Genomic DNA, 20,450 nt, shown 5'->3' with positions numbered 1-20,450 from the left:
TATTTGTTTCATACTTGAACTGTAATATTTTATCATTGTGAACAATTTCATTTAATAACTGATATAATGTAACACAAATCTAAAGAACTTCAATTCGTTGGAATAGTGTACATTTTTATGTAAATTTGACGTCAATCTTTAGAATTTTTATTGTAAAACTGATGTAATGACATCAAATTGATAAAAATGTGCACTATTCTAACCAAACCAATAAGCCCCTAAATCGTTTTTAATTTTTTGCGCTGCTTAGTTTAGATACCATCTTTATAACAGTAATTTGGTAATTTATCTCTTCGAATATCATTGAGTGTATTATCTGGTAAAGCTACTTTAATACAGCTTGGTAAGCGAACCAATGACATAGTCTGTTTCAAATAAAATCGGCTATGTCATTGGCTTGCTTATCCGGCTGTATTAAGCCGCTTTACTAGACAACGCGCCCATTATATATGTTTAATTAGGAGAGTCAATGCTGTTTTTATGTGAACAAATATAAAAAGTTAATATCTGAAAATAATACTCAAAACAAATACAAATAACAAACAAATACTTAATAAGTAACAATACAATAACAAATACAAATAAATAAATAGTTAACACAAAAAAAGAAATATCATTTATTGATTTGGATCTATAGAAATAGCTTAAATGAAATTAATAGCGAAGAAATCTTAAAATATTTTAAAATTAATTATTTACGAATAAACAAATGCAAGAAATGACGATAAAAACAACAGAGTCGAAATCGATATGACTATATTGATAATAATTCAATAAACTGTGCCAATTTATTGGATTGTCAGAGAACTAGACTGAATAAATTAGACCAAGCTATATTGGTAATTGAATTTCTTTACAGGAACTGAATTTATTAATTTATCATCGATTTTAATATTTCATATAAGACTTTTTTAACTTGTATGAAGCTGTTTTACGGTAGCGAAAAAACTTTGATAAATGTAGTCTATTTTAACTAACACAAAACTGCAAAATCAATGTAATACTGTCAGCGCAATATCCTACGAGAAATATTTATTACTTTTCTCTATTCTTGATGTAATAAATTGACACGAATGACATTGTTTATATGTCAAATATCTCGAAGGAAAGGATGCATATTGTATTGACAAAGTTGTCAGTTAAATTAACCTATTTTTTTTATTCCCTTATCCTTTCAAACATCTTTATTTAATTCATGTCATTCCGGAAACTTTAATAGAAGATAACGTATTAATCAGTCAATTAATTAGGACATAGGTTATGAATATGAATAGGATATGAACTTATAATTTTTTTAATATATACGCTTTATACTTTTAAGCTGAACGGAAATGTTCTGTATTATGTTCAGAATACCAAAGTGAAAAATGCAGTTATGAGTATTTCTTAATCAGAAAATGAAGGAGAATAATAATAAAAACTGCCATTAAATTTCTGGATATGTAAAAATGTAATGTTGACTAAATTCACTTGGGAACAAAGAAAAATTTTACCTCACTTTCTTATCAGTTTCCTTAATCATATCGATAAAAGCGAACAGAATTTCAATCTAACCAAAGATACTTTTTTATTAGTAATTATCATTTTGTTTCCTCTAGCAATAGAAATTAACACAATGTTAAATAAGGACAGCGTAATTTTCCAAATAATACAAACGAGTTACAAATTGTAGATAACTTAATTTTCGTCACTTGCATAAAAAAGAAAAAAATCATAGCGAAAATAGCTCAGATTTTTGATTTAAAAAAATTGCATAAACATCCAAATGTCTAATAAATTAAATTGTGAAAATCAACACTACAACTTCAAACTTTGAACGAGAATATAAATTTTTCTCCGTCCTTAGTTAAGATTAAAAATGATTTTGCTAACAAGGCATTCCTAATTCTTGTTTTGTATTAAATTAAGGCTAGTTAACCTCTGCTATATAATTTGGTATAGAGGTGGAGGAAAAATATTTACGTTGCCAAAGCAATTTGTAACAAAGCACGGTAACATTTTTCCCAGATAACTGAATTTCGCCAGATTTACGTGACACATGCCATAGATGGACGAGAAATATTAAACTTGCAAGCATTGTAAATGTTAAACGATGGTGATATATGTCACTTTGAACACGTTTAAAACCCGTGTAATACACGTAATTTCATGAAAACAACGCTATTTTATAATTCTATAAATGAGATATTTATTTTAATGCTAAAAAATCAGATTATCATCTTGCCAACATAAATAATCAGATTAAAAAGTTAGTAGTTTTTACTTAACTTGGATTACTTTAATTTAAAGTAGTAATCGCGTTAGAATTTGATGTGATAATTAAATTGAAAACTAATTGGCTTAAGAATGCGTTCGTATTTCCGATATCTGGATTAATCCACTCTTGACAGAACTTTTAATTATTATTTATGATTGTCAAACGGAAATAATAAAGATCATAAAGTGAAAGGACTTTTTAATTACTTGTCAAATCTGTATTATGGCTGATCTATAATTGAAAAATAGGTCATTTTTTTCTTAAAAGAATTCTTCATGAGGAGGAGGAAAGTGTTTTGAAATTATTACTTTATTTATATTATTATTCCTTGTTATTTAATGCATATTCCTCCTTGTAAGACTGAATATTGGCTATATTTCGTACAGGTTAATATTCGTTTATTCTTAGAGAAAACATGATTTGAATTATGCTGCATTCAGTTTTCCAATTCTAAGTCTATATATTTCAGAACACAATAAACTAATTTATTTTATTGTCGTTGGACACGCAACTGGACGAAGATTGTCTTTGAAGTATGTGCAAATATAAAAGTGAACGACACTTTAATATCTTGTGCTTTTACAGTAGCATTGTTTATTATGGTTTCTCTCTTGTGCATTGTATTGGGTGCGGAATAAGTTTATTTATTCATTCATTCTAAATAGGCTAGTTTATTTAAAAACTTCAATTGAATTTGTATGCTAACCTTAATTCGTTTAGTAATTTTTTGTTTACACACTTAATGAGAGAACTACAGTAAAATTTACATTTATGTCTATTCACAAACTTAATAGAAGAATAAACTAGTCGATTTTAAATTTAATTATAATTTTTTGATTCAGTTATCTGTTGTTATTTAAAAACTTCTAAGATTCTTTGCAATATAACTATTATTTTGTAATATTAAAAATATTTTTTGCATAAAATATGAACTTCTTAGTTGTAGTTAAGCAATATTTAAGAGAGAATAAAATTTGAAATGTCATTTGGTGATAAACTGCTATGACAGACAATTTCTAAATGTACATATGAATGAAAGATAAGCATTGAGCATGCTTTAAATGTTTTATCAACATACAATTATTTATTATAGTTATGCTTAATTGATTTTTCTATGTCGGAATGGTAGTGTTTTTTTATCTACGTTTTGCAATCTTATAATCTATTATAGTTTATATATGTGTAAATTTACGATGCTTCGATCAATTATATTTTGGCAATTTTCAGAAAAATAATGTTCTTGATTTATAAGATTCAGAGTCGAAGAAAGCTCCATATGAGCTTCCCTCGACTCTGGGGCCACGAGGCGGAGCTGACACCTTTTTGTCATGTTTTTTAAACACATGAAATACAGGAATGGTTCCTTATTAATAAAAAACAGTTTTAAAGCTTTTATTTTTTGTTGGTTAAAAAAAACTTTAAATTAGGGGCTCGTAGTGGTTTTTATTTCAAGTTTTCTCTGTGCCCGGGAAAAATCCCCAGCCCTCCCTCTCGACGTCCCTGATAATATCAATATATTCGAAACTTTGTAGAAATATTGTAAAGTTTCTACATTAGTATAAAGAAATGGTCCTATATCTTAATTAATGCTGTATAATCCTCATCTGAACATTCATACATACATTTGAGTAAGGGAAAGTTTGGAAAGTTTTTTGAAAGATTATCATAGAAAATACACAGTATAATTTAATTTGATACATAGTCTATTCGACCTCGTTGTACTTCAGAAAAAAAGCTGCAAAAAAGTATAAGAAAATCAAGTGATCATACGGTATCTTCTTTCTAATGTACTTGTTCTAGTTTTCTGAAAAATTCAAGATTCTAGTCTTGAAACGGTTTTTTTGGTAGACAATTGTAACCGAAGACATGTTATTGTCATTTTTTTGATTTAAATCTGCTTTCTCTTATATATTATTTAAGAGAGCCAGACAGACAGCGATTATGGGGTGACACGTTGGGATGAAGGACAGATAGGCAAAGACCACTCATCGCATTTTCTTTTAGATATTGACTATCGGTGGCATTTGTATCATATATACAGATAACAAACAGTCATAAGTATTGAGAAAGGATAAGCTTTATTTTCTCCTTATTGCTAACTTTGTTTTAATCATGCTGCAAAGGAAATGAACATTGATTATCCGATAGTTTTCAAGAAAATCCGTATTGATCACCTGTTTCTTATCTCGAGAAATTATTTGCTCATTAGCTTAGCAAATTGAGAATTTGATTCAAAATTCACTGAGTGTAAATAAATGCAGTAGATTTTTTTTGCTATGACAATTTGCTTTAGTTTATCTTACAATAATATAAATCCTACAAGTAAGGAATAATGGTATCTTGCTTTTTCTTTTGACAGCGCTCTTTTCAGTTTTAGTTGCTTTATTTTAATTTATTTTTCGGAAGAGTTCTTTTAATTTGAAGAAAATAATCGAGGTAAAATGTTAAAAATTAAAGAACCAGTTGTTCTTGAACTTTCGACTTTTACATCCTTGAAAAGTTCGATACAATATAACCTATAATTTTCTCAAAAAGAATAAATTAATGTGAAGGATACGAAATTTAAAAAGTTTTAATACGAACATTCGCGATTTTGTCCATAAATTTACTTTTTGAATTGAAATTTTTTTGTTTTTTAGTGTATTTTTCATAACTGTCTTTAAGGTTGATTAGTTCTCTAAATGTTCTACACGAGATCAAGGTATCATTTCGGTTCTTTTAAGTGACGTTCAGAAACGACCTTGAAAGCCATTTTTCCTTGAACTGCCCATTTGACCTCCTATTTGTGCCACTTTTTGACTGTAAGATTTTAAAAAAAGAAAAAAAATTCCTCGAACAGTTGATACTACTCCATTCTGAGTCGCACTAATGACTGTCGATAGATACTCTTGCTGAATTTCGAACACTTTGCATAATTCTATCATTTGGCTAGAGTTACATTAAAGGGGAAAAAATCCTAGGTCAAGTTAGTGTCATCGTAACTTAAGAAGTTTTAAACTCGGCAGGATTCGCTATTAGTTCTTGAATATTTCGAGTTAAAAAATTTTTTTTGTACCTAATTGCTACAAATTTATAAAAAATCTTCATACAAAAGTGCGCGTACTTAAACAAGGATTAGAGTATAGATAACACTTAGTTATTTAGAAAAATTAAAGAAAAATATGCTTCATTTTCCGTAAAACAAAGAAAAATAAATCGTGCTCATTCGTAACGTACAAAAAAAATCGAAGAATTTGAGATACTGTACATAGCTTTGTTCAAATTTCTCACAGTTGAACCATGTTCCGCCATCTGTCGTATAAAATTAATACCAAAAAACTTGTATATTAAATAATTTTTAATGTTACGAAAAACGTAATCAACATTTATTTACAATAAATGCAATATATTTCTCTTTATTAATGCGTTTATTCTTTAACATAGTGAAGGTGTACATCATTAAAAACGAATGTAATTAATTGATAACAAGGTAATTGTTATCGTGTTGCTCTTTATCATTTGGTGAAGCACGGAAAGAGTGCGGATGATAAATTTTCTGAATATCGAAGAAAGTTTTAAAATGTGTATATCCAGCATAAATATAAACTATATTTTTAATTCGATGAAGCTGTCAGATATAGCTGTGATTTAACGATAAAAACGCGACATTAGCGTGACAAAAATAGTTTTAAATGATACACAAGTCGACAGTATTAGTTCCGTTGGTGGAAGCAACGATTACGATTAAAGTTTAAAGCTGTCGTTGGGGAAAATCAATAATGATTTAACGCGAGTGTCCTTCGCTATTAAACATTCTTCCTCGTAGGAATTAAATCTCTTCGGAATTCTTGTTTTCGACTTTTAAGAAGTTTCTACTCGTTTAATTAAAATTAACTAGATTATTTTGTGCAAATTTCTACATTTTCGTAAAGGTTTCGTCTTCTAAAAAACTCAATTTTGTGTTTTTTCCTCTCTTCCTCCTCCTTATTTGAAGTTTATAGTTGATATTAATGTTTACAGACTTTATTATATTATATGGTTTATGCTTGGTTTGTCAACAACATTTTACAATTTCAAACTGATTAAATTATAAAATTTTTAAAGAAATTTAATATAGCAATTCGATTTTTTCAAATAATTATATTAATATAATATGACTAGAATATTAGTTTATAAAGAAGAATCGCTAAAAAGATTTTTTTTATTATGCTAAAAACTCATCAAAAGGACAAAAATTCTGTAATCTTATTGATTTAGTGGAAAATTATTATAATTTCACTAATTTAAGAGAGCATTTATAATTTTATAATCTTTTCATAATTATATTAAATATAAAACACTCAAAAACGCATAAATAATCCATTGAACTGGGAGAACTCGTGCAAAATTCTAAAGCAATTACATGGATTCATAGAAATTTACTGAAATCTCATTCGTAATCATATTAATTCAAAGAAAATTACTAAAAGTTTGTTTATGTCGGTATTTTTTTTTCAAGGAAATAAGCTATTCATAATCATCAGAATGCATTTTTAATGATACAAGGATGGAAAAATTATATAAATTCTATAAAATGGTGCATCAATATTATAATTTTATTATATGCATTCATGGCGCAGCTTTGCCTATACGACTCTTTGCCAATAAATACCAGCTATTTTATGCATTCAAATATATACAATTTGTTTGCTATTTATCAAGAAAACGGTCCTATTTTTAATTTCAATTATTAAATTTTTACTACAGTTTTATTGAGGAAAGTTAAGAAAGTAAGTATACAAAAATTCCCGTAGGTGTATCCTTTAATGACTTTTCAATAGGTTACATGTATCGAAAGCCCTGGAGGATCCAAAAATAAAAATAAAAAGTAGCAACTTAACCGCTTGAAAAATTAATACCGTTCTAACCATGGATATTCAAAATACTTTATAGCACCAACTTTGTCAATGTGTAAAGCATTGAAGCATACCATTTACTAACGCTGATGCTTCAATGTTCTCAAATTTCTTATATTTTTAAAAATAGATGCCACATTTTATAAACTTATAGAATTAAAATAGAATAAATTATCAAATCTCTCAGATCTCTGATCTGTTTAAATGGACAGACGGAGCACATTAAGAATTTACACGCAAAAAGAAAGAAAGAAAAAAAAATCAGTTATTCATTGGTTTTATATAAGATGAAAATATATACAAACATTGCTTTAGGACATTTAAAAATTTACTATTTGTATTTTCTAAATTTCAAAGTACTAAATTATTTATTGTAGATCCTAGATAGAAAATTATAGGAATTGATGGAGAATGGATTGCTGTCTAAACGTGTAATAAAGAAAATCCTGTTTACAAGAACTCTTAAACGAAATTGTGTTGGGTTTCTAGTAATAAATGGATTATATATGTATTTAGTACAACGCTTAGCTATTACATAAATATGCATCATACATAGAAGTTTCTAAGGAGCAATCTTGTTTACTATTTTCTTCGAAATCCTATCTTTTTAGCAGATTCTAATCCTACGCTAAAAGTATTCTTGAAATCTTTATCTTTAAAAGTTATCTTTAAATTTTTAATTATTTTAAAACATCTAAATTTATTCTATTTGACCAATCTAGAATATTAAAGAACGGCATAAATTAATTATATATTACAAAGCAACTAACTAATTTATGTTGGATTTATGCAGTTATATGTGTATACGTATATATATATATAAATAAATTCCTATTATATATATATATATATATAATAGGAATTTATGACTAAAAAAAAAGCCATGATTTATCGAATTTGTGTAGGAAGTTTATGAGAAACTAGGGAATTAAATGCGATATATATATTTTTTAAATTTTATTTTAATATTTATTGTATTTGGGTTATTGAAAAAACATCGCATGAAACATTTGTAGTGAATACTCGGCTGGTTTTAATATTGGAAAGTGTAAATGTGTTAAAAGTGAATTAGTCTCAGATAGTTGAAAGGATGGCAGTCGGAATAAATTCGCTATTTAAACAGTATAAATTGCTCATGCATTAAAAATCATGGTGTAGATAGGAAAGGGTATTTGTTTGGATCTATTGCTTGGAAATTTGATTTAAACGTGATTTTATACGTAAAGAAACTTTGTTTATAATAATAAAAAAAAATGAGCGTAACATTTTTCCTGTTTATTCATTACATTATCATAATTTAAACTCGGAATAAACAAAATATAATTAATTTTTATACAGTTGTATTTGAAACTGCTTTACAATCTAAAGAATTAATTATAGTGTTCAATTTATAAGCAATGTTTTCATATTGCTTTTATTTTATTTCTTCTCGATTTTCTTTCACTTTTCAATTTTTTTTATTGAGGTAAATGCCAAAATAATTCTCTAGAAATTGCCTGTATGTGTGTTATGTAGGATTGCTCAAAAAAGAGATTTATTTTTCTAGAGCGAGTGTTTTTTTTTCTAGAAGGAACATTCTATTATTTTATTACTTTCTCTAATATACATTTTTTTTTCTCTTCTGTTAATCTTTTACACGATTTTATTTTCTGTATCATAAACATTTTTCATCTATTTGTCAGAAAGTGATTAGAATTTATTTATTTTTCTAAATATATCAGTCTTCCTCCTCCTCCTCTCTGGACTACTAGTTATTTAATGTAATGTTAGTATATGATATACTCGTGCATCGACTGTATCAATACTTATTTAAAAAACAAATAATGACTTTAAATTTTTAATAAATCTTAAATTCCCAAATGATATTTTTTAATCTGGAAAATATGTTTTTTAAATTATTTTATTTATTTAAATCTATTTTTTGTTGTTTTATAATATGGTAAATTATATTTTTTGTTAGTTGATGAAAGGTTGTTAAACAAAAATCTATCTCCTCTTTAATTAAAAATGTATTAACAGGGCAGGGAACTTACATAATATGAATGTGTGTGAACATATAACTTATATAGGCTATATAATTTATATATATTGATTGTTTTTTATATTAAAGATGAACATTTATTTATTTACTTAATTTTATTGAAATAAAAGGCAATTTCATTGGCATGAAAGGTCTTTCCCAAAGTGAAATTTAACAGTTCGTAAAATACAACAAATACATTTTGTACACTCGTATGATTTTGTTTTAATTACATTTTGTACCCGAATTACAATTAAAAAAATTTAAAAATAATTTAAAATAAAATTAAGATACGTTATTTATAATTAAAAAACTTATTTTAAATTAACCAATTTAGATTTTATAAATTCCATATTCTATATCACTTAGATTTAAGCTAAATTGGTTTGCGTGTATAAACACTTAACGGAGGAAAATATTTATATTACACAGAAGCTAAAATGTATATACAATGACACACAACAATTACAAAATGTGGGTTTGTGTATTAAATATTTTTATCGATTGATTATAAAGGACACGTACTAATGAAAGTTTCAAATGTAGTAATTATCTATAAATTGTCGCATGGCCAAAAAGTTCTTTTATCGATTCTTTCGTGCACAGTTCATGTCCACTTCATCACGTATCTAGAAAACAACAAAAGTAGTATTAGAGATAATAATAGTTCTCAAGAAAATAAAAATAAATCGATTTACATTTTAATATCGCATTTTCGAAACAATAACAATCTTTCCTTCGTCGTAGATTAAATTTAACATAGGTAAGAATCCAATTTCAGAATTATGGCCCTATTGGTCTGTTTGTGTGGCCAATATCGATCCATTCCTACAAAGGAACATAAATCTGTTTTCGGCCTACATTTTACAAGAAAAACAGTCAGTTTGATAATGAGAAATGTCAGTAGACAATGCCTCACTAAAAGCTTGTCTGTGTTCTTTTAACTTTGGAATTACACATTCTTTTTTTTCCATCATTCGTTTTTAGTCCGAACTCGGCTTTAAACCTCCCTCTCGATATATATTTTAGAAAAAATAAAATAAAAGGAGAGAGAAAAAACTTGTGTTTAATAATGCCAAACTTTCCATATAAAAGTTAAGTTGGGAATTAGGTCGTATCCTTATATAAGTTTTAGCGCGCTTTTCTAATATATCAGTAATTCTGCTGAGTAAGATGAGGGTTAGTAGCCGAACTGTATAGTTCGTTCTTCGAACGGTAATCTTGCAGGTAGGGAACACCCAGTTGCTATGGTTACGTCTGGGTTGTAACATAAGTTATGAGAATAGTGTGTACATACACCAATCTAACAAATTGCAAGCTTTTCTCCCCCAGCATCAGGTGGTCTCTGGCGAGTTGTAAAGTATTCCTTGTCGTTTTCTACGTTAATTATAAGGCAAAACGCGTGATTTCTTATTGTTTTCGCTTTAAATAAAGCATTTTTTTAAGCTTAGTTTTTTCTTTTTTGATAAAGGTACGGAGATGTCTCGAAATTGTTTGTTTCTCTCCGACGTTGAATAATTTAGCAGCGATCGTTCCGATTCAGATGAAAAATCAGCATATACATTAAATATTAGGCAGAATCAAATTACGTACATACAGTTTTAAACACGAAATTCCTTTTGATATATTTAATATAAAATGATTTAGTTTATCGAATTTTAGTTTAAATACTTTTCTAAAAATTTATTTATAATTTAATTTTGATTTTTATAATAATAATAATAATAATAATAATAAATGGGGAAAATAGAAGAAAAATACTTAAAGATTAATATTTCAGTTGAAAGATTAAAAAAATTATAATTTAAATTTGAAAATTTAAATAATAAATCGTGCATTTATTTATTTATCTTATATTTTAAATAAATAAATAGATGAGAATTTTCAGAAAACAAAAAGCAGTTTTTTTCCCGTCTGTAAAAAGAATTGGACGAAATTATATAGAAATTTATGAATTTCTCAGATAATGACTTAATGCATAGCAATTTTTCAGATATTATTATAATGTTTGTCGTTTTCGTGAATATTTTTGGCAGGTTTTACTGTCCAAAACGATAACAGCCACCTGTTAAATCCGCGCTTTAGATGTGTTATCTAGTGGTCGTGTCTCAGATCAATAAACAATTCATTATTATCCGTCTGCTCCCGACGACTCTTCATTTACTTTTCATATCACCATGACAACGTGTTTCCTATTGGACAGTGGGTAGGAGAGCGCGATCCTTACTCCATGTGGAGACAAGTTACGCTTCTGTTTCCACATGGTTTTCATTGGGCTTAGCCGAAGACTTGACTAATTCAGGCCAGTATGCTTTTATATATAATTATTTATTCCTTTTCTAGGTACCGTTAAATAGGGCCACCATGCTCATGACCAAAGTTGGATTCTTTCTATTGTTTTTCGTTATCGAATGGCTCTTCCGTCCTACATCTGCTGAAGGTGAGTGCACTTTGTTCTTATTAGTTAATGAAAGGAAGACTTATTTCCCTGCTCTCTTACTGCTGATCATCATTTTCTTTACGTTGTTTATCATCATCTGACTACGTCTTACGACTACTGATTTCGAGCTAAATATACATTTATACACGTATTATTTTTTAAAATTTTTGTGTTTTTTTTAGATTAGAAATCGGTAAGCTAACTTTTAGTTAATTATCATAGCCGTGCCACACCCAGATACGTTATTTATAATTAAAAAACTTATTTTAAATTAACCAATTTAGATTTTATAAATTCCATATTCTATATCACTTAGATTTAAGCTAAATTNTCATCATCTGACTACGTCTTACGACTACTGATTTCGAGCTAAATATACATTTATACACGTATTATTTTTTTAAAATTTTTGTGTTTTTTTTAGATTAGAAATCGGTAAGCTAACTTTTAGTTAATTATCATAGCCGTGCCACACCCAGTTTCTGTATGTTTCTTGGAAAATTAAACTAGATAAACGAATTGTAAAACTCCGGCAGAATTTTATTTATGACAACGACCTTGAGAGTTTTTTCACCCATTCTGAAATAATGTAAAATGCTTAATAAATAATAATAATATAGATGCTGTTATTCTCTAGGAATTACAGAAAGTGTATTTAGAAGAAGGAGTATATTTTATCTCCGATTGCTTAGTTCTTTCATCTGTTAAATAAATTTGTGGTTCACTTAACTATTAAGAATGAAAGAAGAAGAAGAAAAATCTGTTACAGCTTTCATATGTAAGAATCCACTTCGTGCATAACTGAAGTGGGAAACACAAAGACGCTATTATAATTTGTTTATACGTTTGTTATTACGAAAGTCTCCAGAGAAATTGAGAAGTTAGCTTAGTTCAGAAGTGAAAATAATTAAGAAAAGAAATCTAAAATCATTTATTTCATTGTTACGAAACGGACATTCAACGGCTACACGTAATCCACTTCTTTCGAAGTGTTAGGGATTATCCGATCCGACATGAATGGTTTTTTCCCCCTATTCCCCCTTACTTGTTGTCTGTTACAGATAATTGTTCTCTGCCAGAAATCCCGATATAGAAAATCCTATATAAATAGCAATCTTTATATATATTTCACTGAAAACTACAAAATATCAAAACTTTTTATAAAAAGCTTGCGATGTACAAAAAAAATTATTTTTTAAGTAATAAGTATTTTTGAGCTTTAATTAAAAATTGTACATTTAATACGACCTTAATAAAAATCGGCAACTAATTATAAAACATTAATTTACTTTCGGATTAGTAAACTAATTACAGGTATATTATCTAAATTCTATAGTGTTTTAAGGTTGTAAATCTTTCAAAAGCAACGTTACACAAACTTTTATGGACTAGGGTAGACGTAATTTGATGTTTTGTAGTTCTGTATTGAAAGTGCTTTCACCGGAATTATATCTAACAGATGAATCTTCATTATTTTCCTAACAGATGTGTGAAAGTTTATAAGTTGTTTTATTTAAAAAAAGAATATTATTTAAGGATGTGAATGCCGCTCAAATACGTATTGTTATACAATTACTGTTATCATTTACTGCTATTGATTCTTTCTATTTATGATTTATCTCTCTTTAACGAACAAACAACAGCAACAAACTGTAATTTTTCCTATTCATTTGCTGGCAAATTTTATAGGAAAACAATAGAATTATATTATTTCTACATTAACGTTGGTATGTGTGAAAACTTTGTGAAGATCATTAAAGTTAAACACAGCTGTCGTTTCAGCTAGGATTATTGAAAATTGGTAAATGTTGAAGTGTAAGCTTTTAATTGACTTATGATTTAATAATTTATGTTGTTGAAATTTTAAACTGATACAAATTGATTCGTTTACAATTATATAATATTTAAAATAATCGCGTTAAAAAAGTCGAGTTAAAATATATTTCTGTCGTAATGCATGGAATATGAAAAAGTGAAAATCTGTGAATGCATTAGTTTAAATAGATTAAATTCCTGCAACTCAGCTCGATTGTCGTATCTAAACCATTAGGAAATTGGAATAGGAAAAGGAAGGAAAATAGCAGTGAATTGCTGTTGACATTGGAAGCAAGTCATTCTTTCAATTGATTCGAACAAGTTACGTTCTTTTATTTCTGTCTCTCTTTCTATCTTGTGTATATACAGAAGAGACGGAGCGTACTATAGATAACATTTTTGATCTTTACTGAACCTTATCTACGTTCCTTACAGGAAACTACTCGCACAGACAGTACGTCAAATATTTGACACGTAAGTAAAAGGGGTACATGAGTTTAATTTTCATTAATATATATATTGCCTATTCATTTTTTTACGAGGTTAAAAATATGCCAGTGTCTATAGGAAAACTTGTTCCAGCATAAATTTTCTGGTTATTAACGCTTTCGAGCGGAACAACGTAACGGCGCTATTAAAGTCGAGATATAACTTTCACCTATATCAGTCATGATATTTCTGTCAGACTTAAGTAGCATGCATGTTCGGTTAATGTATAACAGCTAAAATAAGATACGTACTTTAACCGACAAAATTTCGGTTTGGAAAATTGTCTGCCAGTCGAAACTATTACCGAATTTGTACTGGATATTTTTTGAAGAACATCATCGTTTTTGTATCCCATAAGTGAAAATAAATTAGTTTTTCACACGGATATATCAAAAGAAGGAGGAAAAAATGTTCGCTGGTAATAAATAATAAATCATCATCTTCTAGGTTGTTTATTTTTTCAGATGGTTTGTACGCAATTTTAAGAATTCATTGATCCCCTCCGAACGTTAAAGATCTCAAACACCGACATCTGTAAAATATTCAGAGCTCATCACGTGTCGACATAGGATGATTTTTTTTCTCTTCATTTATTTATTCGTATAACAAATTTTTCTCTGAAGTTTCTTTTTCTCTTAACTAGATCCACCAAGAATAGAAGAATATCCTCACGATCAGACAGTTGCCAGTGGTGGCATCGCTAGTTTCGTATGCACAGCTGTCGGAAATCCCAAACCACAGATTGAATGGAGGAGAAATGGAAAGAGAGTAACTACTCAACGTTACGCCGTACAGGATATGCCAAATGGATCGGTTCTGAGAATAGAACCCGTTCGACCTGGCAGAGATAATGCAACTTACGAGTGCGTAGCCGAAAATGGAGTAGGAGAACCCGTAAGAGCCCTAGCATCTCTTACTGTTTTACCAGGTAATTATTGCTGTTGCTTACCTGAATTAATACAGATAAAATCGGTGTCTCTCTTATGATTTATATAATATTTATTAATGGTAATAACGTTGTTTCTATCATTGATACTGCTACGATCTGTTTTTCTCTAATGGAAACTTCACAGCTGTGCAGATCTAGTGGAAGTGGAGGCAGCTGTTTAAGTAATACCTCACAGTATTATTATGCAGAATATAACGCGAATCTCATAATTTCTTCATTAAATTGCGACAAATTAGTTAGGATATTTTTCATTTTCCACCAGAAAGCTCTTTTTTCTGATATTTATTGCATAAAGTAATGAACTGAATAGGTACAGACATTGCTTTATCTGATCAGATATCAATGTACTACAGAGAAAAAATGATACTAAATATAGAAATTCTTATCGCCTGTTAAATATTTATAAATCTCTTAAACAAATTATTTTTCTTTTACGTATGAAATTTTTGTTGTTGTTGTTGGAATATTTTATAATATAAAAATTAAATTCTTAGTATAATTTTAGTATAAGTTTTTGAAATTAAATGAAAAATTAATTAAACTCGTTATTCTCAAACCTTTTCCTTAAATTATTATAGATATTTAAATTTGTTAGAATATATTGTAGTGTGTATTTTTAAAGCAATTTCTAATGTATAGTAACATATATACACTATGAAAGTTTGCAGAAATTTTATTTATTTATTTTTTAATTAAATAAGTTTAAAAATTTTAACTAAAAATTATTTTCATAATAATATAAATTTAAGTATATTATTAGAAACTAAAGATAATTTTAAAATTCGTTTTATATTATTTATTTTTTTATAAACAATTATATTAAACTCGCTTCCGGTAATGATTACTCTTTTTCCTACGAATTGAACGTTTAGCCATGTGCGTGTATATTAAAGAAGTTTTTCTTTGAAGTTGGCAGAGTAAAAACATACGGTGAACTTAATGAGATTTCTGTTGACGTTAGTATTGCGAGGGTGCGTTAAACTCGTCTTGTTTACATGTCACGTGATAATGTCGCCATATTATAGTTGACCGTCTCCGCTTTCTTCAGCCTGACGGAAGGTGAGGAATGTTACCCCGGTGACCTGTTGCTATGGTAACAGAGTGCTATGCTGAATGTTGACTTACGGTTAAATGGAAACCCTATCTGATGCTCTGGTATTTACAAAACACAAGATTTTTCTTTCGATTACGTAGCAAAAATTTAGTAAATAGTGAATTAAAATGCACGTATATTTTTCCTTTTCTTCGAACTCTTCCACTTTACTTCAACGTAGAAAACATTGATAAAAACTTTCTTTTTTTTATGGTATCTGAATAAAATATGAAGTTGGATCTTCACGTACTACAAAATATACACAGAATTTTTTTTCCTAATTTTGTGAAAAATATATATCCATCGTTATTTTATATAAGATTTGCAGTCCCTCTCTGGATTTAAATATTTCGTATTGGTGGATAGGCGTGATTCCTAAGAGGAAAGACAGTGCTATCAATTTTCATTGGTTCTACTTCGAAAAAAAAGGCGCTATCATTGATGTAAATGGTAAAAATAAAATTTATCTGTGAAATGCAACATTTACAGAAATTCATTTATCATAGATAAATTTAATAAAACAAAATATCGTATAATGGAGCATCTGCAAATCGATGTAGAGAAATGACTTAGTAGAATTTAAAATTGAAAAAATAGTAGCAACTTTCGTAAAACACTTTATATTTCTTTTAAGCAGCTTACTTTTTTAATTATTAAAGCTTTTTCTCTAATAAATCTAGCCTAGAATCAAAAATCATCCAAAAATTTATAGTGAATTTAGTGCTATCATCACTCAAATTTATGCGTGTTTGCTTTATTTTTGTATGTTTCTGATAGTTACTTTGGTTTTAAAGCAAAACGATTTAATTTTTATTTATTTAGTTTTCATTCTTGGAGTATATATTATCCATAGAATATATTATTGATGATTTATTACAGATGTTTTAATAGATAAACGAGTTTTTATTTAAGAAAATAATAAATTTTAAATCTAGAATGTTACGGATAAATCGAGATGGATGACCTATCAAGTATATGGCACCTAGTTAGAAATTATTGTGATCACTCATAGAATTTACTGAAAGAAAAAAATCATAAATCAAAGAATTACAGTTAAAATTTTTATTACAGTAATATTATGTTTGATTAGAAGATAGTGTCTTATTACTTTTACCACGTGGCCATTTTTCCATTTTTGACTTAGCTATACGAAATTTTATCTTATAGATTTTATAAAATTTAACTTAAAAGTAGTAGTATTTTTATTTAAAAATGAATGTTAAACGTATATACTGTATATAGAAACAATTTATTTGCTATAAATCTCTCCATAGCCTCTTCGTAGCTAGAACAGAATTAACTGAATTTACAGTTTCACGTAAAAGTAATAGTGTTAAAATTTGAGTAAATTGTTTTAAACTTGAATGAAAGTCACACATCCAAAATGAAAATTGATTAAACTCTTGAGACAAGTTTCGAAATCGCATATGTTCGTGTATTGGAAAGATAGATTGGAGTGGTTATCAAAGTCGCATTCTCTAAATTTATAATTATATGAGAATTATTACTTTTATTTAATTACAATAAGTTTATTTTTTGTATATATTTCTCCTATTTTATATATACGTAATGTTGCATATAAAATTTCAATTTATTTTTCTTTGAATGCCAGTTCAGAAAACGAATTTAAAAAAAAATATTTTTCCTAGAATTTAAAATTAAAAATATTAGGCTTTATATACGTATGTATACGTAAATTTATTCAGATATACAGGGTGGTTTAAAAGTAATCCGAACAAAAAGTAATTCAGTATCGAAAAATAAATATAAAACTTAAAGAAACACTTTCTCGTTTGTGTCGTTTCTGTCAAGATGTACACATAGCAAAACTTTCAGTATTTATGATTAATGACAGTTGTAGTGTGTATATATATATATATATATATGTGTGTGTGTAAGAAACATTGCGTTGGATATCGAAAATTGAAGAATCTACCAGAGTAAGAATATAATGGATCTTGCATCGTTACTTATAGGAATGCTACTGTACACAATGATTAGTGAAGCAATAAAAACTTAAGAAGAACGTCTTTCATTTATATACAGTAGCATTACAATACTTTCGTTATATATAACTCGATAGTGCTGAAATAAAAATAATACGTATAGTCTTACCGATGCAAATCTTAGTACAGTTTTTATTACTATTTTTAGATAATCTTATGCATTTAATGTATATAGCATTGATATTTAGTTCTGATAAGCGTATTTGAAAATCGAACCGCAAGTATCAAATTTTGACTTGTTCTACACATAATCAAATTAATGTTTATCATAAAAAAAGGAAAAATTATTTTGTTTTCATTATGAAAATGTTTAGAAATATTTTCCGATGGTATTGTAAAGTTTATAAATTAAAAAAAGGATAACTTATTGTGTTATACTTTTATAATTCTTTTAGACTTGTAAGAATGTTAAGTGTAAAATTTAATCGTATTCGGAACAAGAGTTTTTATAACATTGTCTAAAACTCGCATACAAATAACTAATCTTTATTGGATTCTTGCCAAAAAAAAGTTTTTTTGACATCTGTAAATTGTATTTTTGATAAAATCTCAAAATGATTTTTAAAATGAAATTTGTGTAAAAGATTCACTTTAAAACGATTTTTTTTTATCGAATTCGTTTCGAACAATTTTCACTTCTGTCCATACATTTAATGGGAAATAATTTGAAATTGTCAGGAATATAAAAATTTCATTTCAATTATATAATTCAGTTATTTTGTTTGACTTGTAACAAGATCGTTTTGTGTCATTTCAAAACAGAATGACAGATTAGTTATTTAAATGATTTAAGTTTATTGAAACGTCTCATTTTTGAATGAATTTAAATGTAAATTTATGAAATCTTTAGCATTGAATGCATATAATAATATAGTAATCTCTTGTGCTTTTGAATATATATTTTTAATTAATATAAAATGCAACTTAATATAAAGTTTTAATTGTTAAATATTTAATATAATGTATGAATTATTAAAATTTATTTATTAAATTATTTAGTTATTTAAAATAAACATAATATCTTTATAAGCTAGGGTTTATTTTTACAATTTGATACATCAAATTAAAGTTAACAAAATAGCTAAAAGGTTTCTACTTGTGATAAATATTTATGATTGTTTACAATGCATTATATGTATCAAATGATTCTTTAAAATATTCCACTTCCTTGAAAGATAGAGTTTAATTTAATTTGTTCACCCATGACTTTTTTATAGTTAGGAACTTGTTTTGCATTTTTGCACATTATTTACTGGCAGGCTTAATCTGAATTGACAGGTTCCTCATTCAAGTCATATTTTACTTAAAGCAGAATGTTTTATTTACTAAGAGAAATATTTTTGTTGTTTTAATTAAGAACAGGTTCAGCTCTACATACATATAAACTACACAAAAGTCTAGAGACATTAAGGCTTCACAACAGCACATATATCATATTACAGAAAGCTGCCATATAAAACACATGTCACATAGTCAGGAAATTCTTAAATACAGATACATACACAAACAGCATATAAACAAAGCAACTTTTTTTTTTCTCTAGCTATGCACTGACTTTGGTTCAGCTTAGCATTAGGCGCTGGTATATAGTAGGATAAACTTCATCACCACCACCATAATAATAATAAAAACTTAATAAAAATTTATCAGTTCCTATTTTTAAGATTGATTGTTAACAGTTGACAGATTTTTGTTAAACAGAAATAATCTAGGAAAAAGGAATATTACTATTGTTTTGTTATAATATCAAAAATAAATAATTATTTGTCAGTATTTAGTATACATGTTTAAATAAAAATATTTCTTAGTATGTTTTATTTTCATTAAAAATTTAATGAGTTTAATATAATATATAAGATTGTATATATAAAAGAGAATAGAAAAAAAATACAAAAAATAATTTATAAACAAAATATTTTAAAAGTATTTTCAGATTACTGTAGGAATAATACTGAATAAATATACAAAGAAACAGTAAATTTTGTCTGCTTGCATGCAGCTCATTACTTTGAATTATTTTATAATATATACTGCTAGATTTAAGAATCCCAATAAAAACTTCTTCAATTAACTTAGTTTTTAATACATTTATAAAACTATTGGGATCTATTCCATATTTGAGAATATGGAACAGATCTCATTTTAAACAACTTTCCATGCTAGAGAATTCTTTGGTTTCAGTAAACAATACTTTGTAAATTTGTAATATGAGATCACAGTTCTTCGGATAACCTTATTTTGTAAATATATAAGAAAAATTAAATCAAATATAAATTGGATTTTTACTTTGGATATTTGTTTATTTTTAAATTAAATTTGTAAATGTTATCTATATTTGCTACTATTGTCATGGGTTCTGCAAGAATATAATATTCCTTATTCCATTTGACTTCTGACATTTGTAAATATATTTAAACAAATAAAATAGTTTACTTTAAAGTTATGCTTTATTTTTTTACATTTTATTGAAAAATTGAACTTTTTAAGGAATTAAAAACGTACTGAAA

General features: G+C 27.2%; 1 protein-coding gene across 6 annotated transcripts in view; it reads left to right on the top strand.

Annotated features, from left to right (window-relative positions):
* LOC111612472 (tyrosine-protein phosphatase Lar-like) overlaps window positions 1–20,450 on the top strand; it is a 260,256-nt gene that overhangs the window by 126,282 nt on the left and 113,524 nt on the right. For 5 of the 6 annotated variants that reach the window (XM_023353704.1, XM_023353691.1, XM_023353696.1 and 2 more), the window contains exons 3-5: window positions 11,495–11,591; window positions 13,842–13,880; window positions 14,539–14,823. In XM_023353704.1, coding sequence (XP_023209472.1) covers window positions 11,516–11,591; window positions 13,842–13,880; window positions 14,539–14,823 — 400 coding nt within the window. In that variant the 5' untranslated portion in view covers window positions 11,495–11,515. The remainder of the gene's footprint in view (window positions 1–11,494; window positions 11,592–13,841; window positions 13,881–14,538; window positions 14,824–20,450) is intronic. The other variant, XM_023353716.1, reaches the window with a different exon arrangement.

Source organism: Centruroides sculpturatus, unplaced genomic scaffold (genome assembly GCF_000671375.1).
Source record: "Centruroides sculpturatus isolate CEXI.00-Female unplaced genomic scaffold, Cexi_2.0 scaffold3, whole genome shotgun sequence".
In the NCBI taxonomy this organism is placed as follows: domain Eukaryota; kingdom Metazoa; phylum Arthropoda; class Arachnida; order Scorpiones; family Buthidae; genus Centruroides; species Centruroides sculpturatus.
The sequence above is the reverse complement of the archived record's forward strand: the minus strand, read 5'-3'. Positions and strand labels throughout refer to the sequence as shown.